General features: G+C 39.3%; 1 gene segment (V, D, J or C); it reads right to left on the bottom strand.

The window, feature by feature from the left end:
* Positions 1 to 319: 319 nt before the first annotated feature.
* On the bottom strand, positions 320 to 5,156 carry LOC104402668 (the record flags this gene model as incomplete). The annotated part of the segment is given in 4 exon segments: positions 320 to 426; positions 1,467 to 1,484; positions 1,861 to 2,196; positions 5,045 to 5,156. Coding segments are annotated over 4 exon segments (573 nt in total), but the record flags the coding sequence as incomplete, so codon positions are not given.
* Positions 5,157 to 6,042: the final 886 nt, after the last annotated feature.

Here is a 6,042-nt window from a genome sequence, read left to right as displayed (position 1 = left end):
ATAAGTCCCTTTTCGATACCTACAGAGAAGTGTAATATATCTGACATTTCCCTTCTTTATTTTCTGGAGAAGTTAATTCTCATCTTTTTTCATGTGTTTAAAGAGTATTTTGAGATGGAATTTCCCTGCTAGATAGCATTGATTTTATTTGAGTTCTGGAAGAACAATAACTCATCACTTGTGATTTTTCAAACTAGCCTGCACAAAGCCTGACAGAATACACAGAGAACAGCCCCTCAGCTGGGAACATATTTTTTCTGTATCTGCTGACCCTCGTATTAGTGAGTTATCTCAACCTGCAAGTGACACACTAACCTACCTTGACTGTCCACACCAGACCGCTCACCAAAACTGCATAGAGCAAGGCTTTGCCGCAGAGAATGAGGTAAGTGAGCTTCAGAGAATTTCCATACCGCAAGTAGGACTCTGCAAATCAAACATCATTTGTGCATTGAATCATCATCACAAAAGACTAGATCTAATGTAGCTCTAATTAAATAAACCCCCTTGAAATCTTTAGCCAGGTGACACATGGGAACTAGAGCCAAATGAAATGGCTCTCTTGACGCGAGAGAGTAGTGGATGGGAAAGAATACTGTGATTCAGAGAACCAACAGTAAGCAAGTCTGGTAAAGAGAGAGAATGGCTTAATGCTAAGAAAGTATTTCCTGATTGGGAATGTTTAACCATTGTGTTGCCACACCTACTGAAAAACTAGGCTGTTCATATGAATCTCTCTTAGGAACTCCAATTAAGCTGAACCACAAGATACACATTATTTTTCACGCATTATTGTCTGTGGCTTTGTGAGTGGTGCTGCTGTATCAGTGAAGTTTTACACAGCCCAGAACAAACTAGTCTCTAGAACTTTTATTCTTGTGGATTTTTCACTCTTAAGGAATTGCAGTAGTATTGAGACACCAGCCTTGGTTCAACCTTACGATTCCTGAAGCATTAAAGAAGTTGGTGAAAACCAGGACTGTGTAAAGACGTATGCATAGATATGGATATCCTTGCAGTTTGGAGGGGAATGAGAAATATTCTGAATTTGATATTAAGAAATATTCATGATTCTGAATCTTAATGTTATAATCACTTGGCTGAGTATAAATTTTTGCTTTCATGGATGAGCAAAAAGCTTCCCAATGGAAGGCAGTGTTAAGGACTGGAGGAGATGATAAAAAGAGCAAATTGTACTCTATAGGGAGATTCAACAATTTCTTCTGGTATACCAAAAGAGAATCACAAAGAAGATCTAAAACCCCCCAGACCACAGCTACATACAGCAGGCACATACAAACCTCTTGAAGCATGTTTTTTTTTTTTTTTATTCTGAAGTACGAATAACTTAGATGGGGAATTAAAAGTTACTATTCTAGTAGAAACCTCACACACCTTGTACTTCGCATCAGCAAAACTGGGATTAAAATACATACAGATATTTGCCTGTGAGAAGACACACATACCTTCCGTGAGCACACAGCCTGAAAGAGAAAAAGGAACTGAAAGTCATGTTTCTCTTCAATCCAAACAGCACCAGTTTTTGAAGTTCAGTTTACAGTATACCAGATGATTAATTTTACTATACTATAGATTTTATAATAGGCACATTTTACTATAATACAGGAACTTCTCAGAGAAAATCTGAAGAAAACTTTGAAAAACCAAAGCTGTAGAATGATAATGTAGATACAGAGTCCCAGGAATATGAAGCTACATATGTGAATACCTACATATTTACATAAATATTTGTGCCGTAGCAACACCCTGTGTTGAAGTTGTATATAGGTATGTTTCATGTTGTAAGCCACACCCTTTTGATTTGTGATTTCTAATTTGTGACACACGTATTTTACTCACCAGCATCACTGTAGATTAATTTGTGTATTGATTCCAGTGTTCCATTCTTAAAAAAATTGGCAACACACTCAAAGTGATTTGAAGGGTTGAACCATTCCTGGGCTGAGATCCTCAGTCGGCTGGTCAATGAGTAGGTACTCCCATTGCGTGTGGAAAACTCATCCGTGCCCACCCCTTCCATCCTTGTAGCACCATTCACCTTCCAGACCAGATCCAGGTGGTCAGGGTAGAAACCAGAGGCCAGGCATACCAGTGTGGCCTTGTTCTTCTGTTGGATCTCTGCCTTTGAAGGGGAAAAGATGGCCACGGCTGGAGGTATGATTTCATCGTTCTTCCCTGAAACAGAAAGCTATATGTCCCAGAGCTTCCATAACTGTCTTCAATCAGAAACCTCTTAAAATCTGTGCTGTGTGACTCCTGATATATCTGACCTTTTAACAACTGCCTATTAAACCATTCATATCTGTTATAGATATATAGACACCAGGAAACTGAAAGCATGTGTCTTCTCTCATTACACAGAAAAAAAAAAGGTCTGGCTACAGAAATGCGTGAGCGTATGAACTTCTAATATTGCCTCTGTCAGAAGAATAGGAAAGCTAAAAAAACCTGAGCAAACAGGTAGGCAAAAAAGTATCCAGTAGTGCTATAAGGCCTGTATTTTTTACATTGTGCCAGTAGCTCCGAGTCTGTGTTAAACAGCACAAGCATCTTCAACTGATTGAATTACATTCCTGGAGAGGTAGTAAGACATGATGGACACAGGGGCTTTGAGCAACCTGCTCTAGTGGAAGGTGCACCTGCCGATGGCAGAGGAGCTGGAACTAGGTGATCTTTAAGGTCCCTTCCAGCCCAATCCATTGTATGACTTTATGTATGTATGTATGATGGTTATTGCAGTGTTCAGAATATGACTGTTATGTGATGCCCTACTGGGACCCCCCCATCTGAGAGGAGACTTGAAAGGAAGGAGTTAATCTTTCTCACTCTCTGAAGTGAACAACACTCTAAGTAAGAAACCTGAACCTGCCTAGGACAAGTTTTGCTTTCCGTCTTAACTTGCCATCCTTCTCAAGACTATAGAGTATATAACTCTTTATGTTATTTATTATTTAGGTATGAGAAGCCCTGGACTACACATCTTCCCAAATTGATGCAAGATTCTATACACTCACAAACCAAAAGTTGTCCCCTGTCCTAAAGTATTTAATACCTTTAATACCTACATATAAGACTAAAACCAACAGATTTCTACATTCAAAAGGATGTACAAGGCAACATTGAGGTATTACTCAGAATCTACACAGTGACCCTAAAAGCCACCTTTCCCCAACCCGTCATTATTAGAGTGACTTTTTTACTCATCTAACATAATAAACCCACCAGACTACACATGGAAACAGAAGTGCAGAGAGAACTATGGTGCCAAAGGAAAAACTTTTACCATTTTTCAGTGTGAAGACACTACAAATGGTAGATGTTCCTCTTGCTCATTCCCTCCTTTCTGGAGTGGAAAGAATGAGCAGAATTAGCAGGAACTTGCATCTTGCATAGATCTTGACCCCTAAGCCCCAGTGTTTGCTTTCAACTATTAGCCTTAATCATGATTGTCAGTGCTTACAAAGATTGCTGGGGTGCTCCTGTGACAATGTGTGAGCTGGTACAGACTCCAGAAGAGATAACGGATAGTAATGGAAGTTTGGTGCTGCTCTGTTTTGCTTCCAGTGGATATGAGGAAAGGTTGATCAGTGTCACTGCTCGCTTCTAGTACTTGGCTTTAGGAATTTTTTTCCTAACCTTAAAGTATCTCTGACATAAGTTCACTGTCTCAGAACCTAAGAGCTAATGAGTGAAGACATGGAAAATTATAAGGAGGATGCAAAAAAAGGCAAAGAAGAAGGCAGGAGAAAAAGGCAGACAGAAAGAATGACAAAACTACTGGAAAGACAAAGAAAGCCAGAGAATGAGCTTGCTTGAAATACAATAAGGAGACTGGTACAAGCAAGAGCAGTGACAATCAGGAAAAAAGTGCTATCAACAGCCCATTCTGTTCTGATCTTCCACAGTGTTCATGGCAGATGCTGTCATAATGCTTAATCATTTCTATGCATAAACTCATACATTCTCTGTCACACATTTTTCACCCACCCAAGAGAAAAAAATACCACAGTTCTTCCATTCTTATCATGGCAAGGTCGGTTTCATGATTTCTTGTCAGTTTTCACTCCTAGTCTCATTTTAAGATCATCTGTGGATATGCCACATATCATTAACGCAAGGGGAATTTTCAAGTGTTCTCCATATTGAGTGCTGGAGTTAATCACAACTACTTACCCGTAACTCTGAGCATGGTGCCAACTCTAAAGATAAAAAGCAGAGCTATACACAATCAGACTATGACCCACAGTGTCATTATGCTCTTCTTGACAGCCACTTAGTTCTTTAAAATGGTGCTGTTTAAAGGAGCAGGCACCTGTGTGTATTCCTACAGTTCACTATAACATAACAGTAGCAGATGGAAAAGGTTTTTTGCCCCCTGATTCCAAAATGCCTTGATATAGATAATGTTAAATCCTTTCCTAGGAGGGGATAAGGCAGAGAAAGCAAATATTGGAAAGGAAAAAGAATAGAGGAGAAAAGTGCACTTAGACAAAAAGAATATGGTGCTTTTTGAGAATTAGAAGTCACGAAAAGGACTGTTAGAAGAAGCCAGTGCCCATAAGCAACTTCAGGCAGCCTGCCCATCATCTATGAAGAAGGGAGCAAAGTACCAGCTTTTCATGTCTGATTCAGCAGACACAAGAATCCACACTCTACCTCTGAAATGTTGCATTTGTTACAGAGATGAACTGCGAAAACTTGCATAGCAAAGGAGAATCTTTCATTCCCAATCTCCATGTTTTCTTGGAGAATTGGAGGAAATAAAATTGTTTCTACCTTTCTGCCTTTATGATGGGAGAAAGTAAGGGAAGACAAAGGCAATACACAGAAGGTTCTCAAAATCTGTGCCTGCAATTCCTACACTTCCATATTAGCACATCTCATTTTAACAAGCAACCAATAAAGCATTAACCCTGTCCTCACGGCTGTATGAAAAATGATCATTATTCTGCTGCTAATTAAGAATGCTCTTGTCCCCTAAACCAGTATTACATATATCACAGAGATCTGAATTTTGTCTTACCTATGACTGTGAGCTTTGTCCCACTGCCAAAAGTCAGTCTTGCATTAATCACACTGTTTTGCAGCTGCAGGAAAACCTCTCCTCTACTGTCAGTCTGAGCCGAGTCTGTGGACTAAACCCTCCCCTCATGCAGTACCAGCAAATGAAGAAACACAAAGTACATTTAAGGTCCCCTAAAAAACGAGATGTCTGTAAGGGAAAAGGAACACTGCCACATCTGTGTGTCTAACCAGGTGAGTTCAGTCACAAAAATACCTCTTTCACAGCCTTTTTGCTTCAGGCTTATGTGAATTGGGTGTTACAGTTTGCACCATTTCTTTAGAGGACATTTATCTATTTATCCAGCTGTACTATTAGAAAATATTTCCCATATTCAGAGACAATAATTTTCTTAAACAGACTCATTTCCTTAATTTCCTCATTTTCTTTCAACATCATGAATATTCTTCTCTTGTAAAAAAATTGCCTTCATTTTGGTTTTTTTTTACTTACAAAATAACTTTCAATACACAGAATCCTGGTCTACTGTCCCCATTTGATTGGTTCCTGAACATCCCTCCCTTTCTCCTTCACTGGAAGGAATTCTCTCTGTTCTCTTATCTAGGATTATTAAAGTTAGCTGCATGATTGACTATGGTCAGTGAGGGATCAGCGTACTGATTTTTGTCAGCTCAGGGACCTCAGATTCACACTGGATTTCAAAAAATGTGCTGATCACTGACTTTGTGGAGGTTGAATTTTATCACTTGTAAGCATTTTACTCTGCAGTGGAATACTGTGATACAAAAGGCTGAGACACCAGTTCTTCTGACTCCAGGAGCAACGCAGTGAGAAGAAGAGATCACCATCATTTATCAGAAGCAGACTTGTTCTCCCAGAATTGTAGCCCAGAAAGAAACATTCCCTGAGAGCTATTTTTGTTTGAAATGAATGACATATTCACTTCTGTAGATTTCAGTGGCCTTTTGGCATCTCCTCTGAATTAGGAAGATCATTGT

Source organism: Nestor notabilis, unplaced genomic scaffold (genome assembly GCF_000696875.1).
Source record: "Nestor notabilis isolate BGI_N333 unplaced genomic scaffold, ASM69687v1 scaffold35862, whole genome shotgun sequence".
In the NCBI taxonomy this organism is placed as follows: Eukaryota; Metazoa; Chordata; class Aves; order Psittaciformes; family Psittacidae; genus Nestor; species Nestor notabilis.
This window is presented reverse-complemented; position numbering and strand designations above follow the sequence as displayed.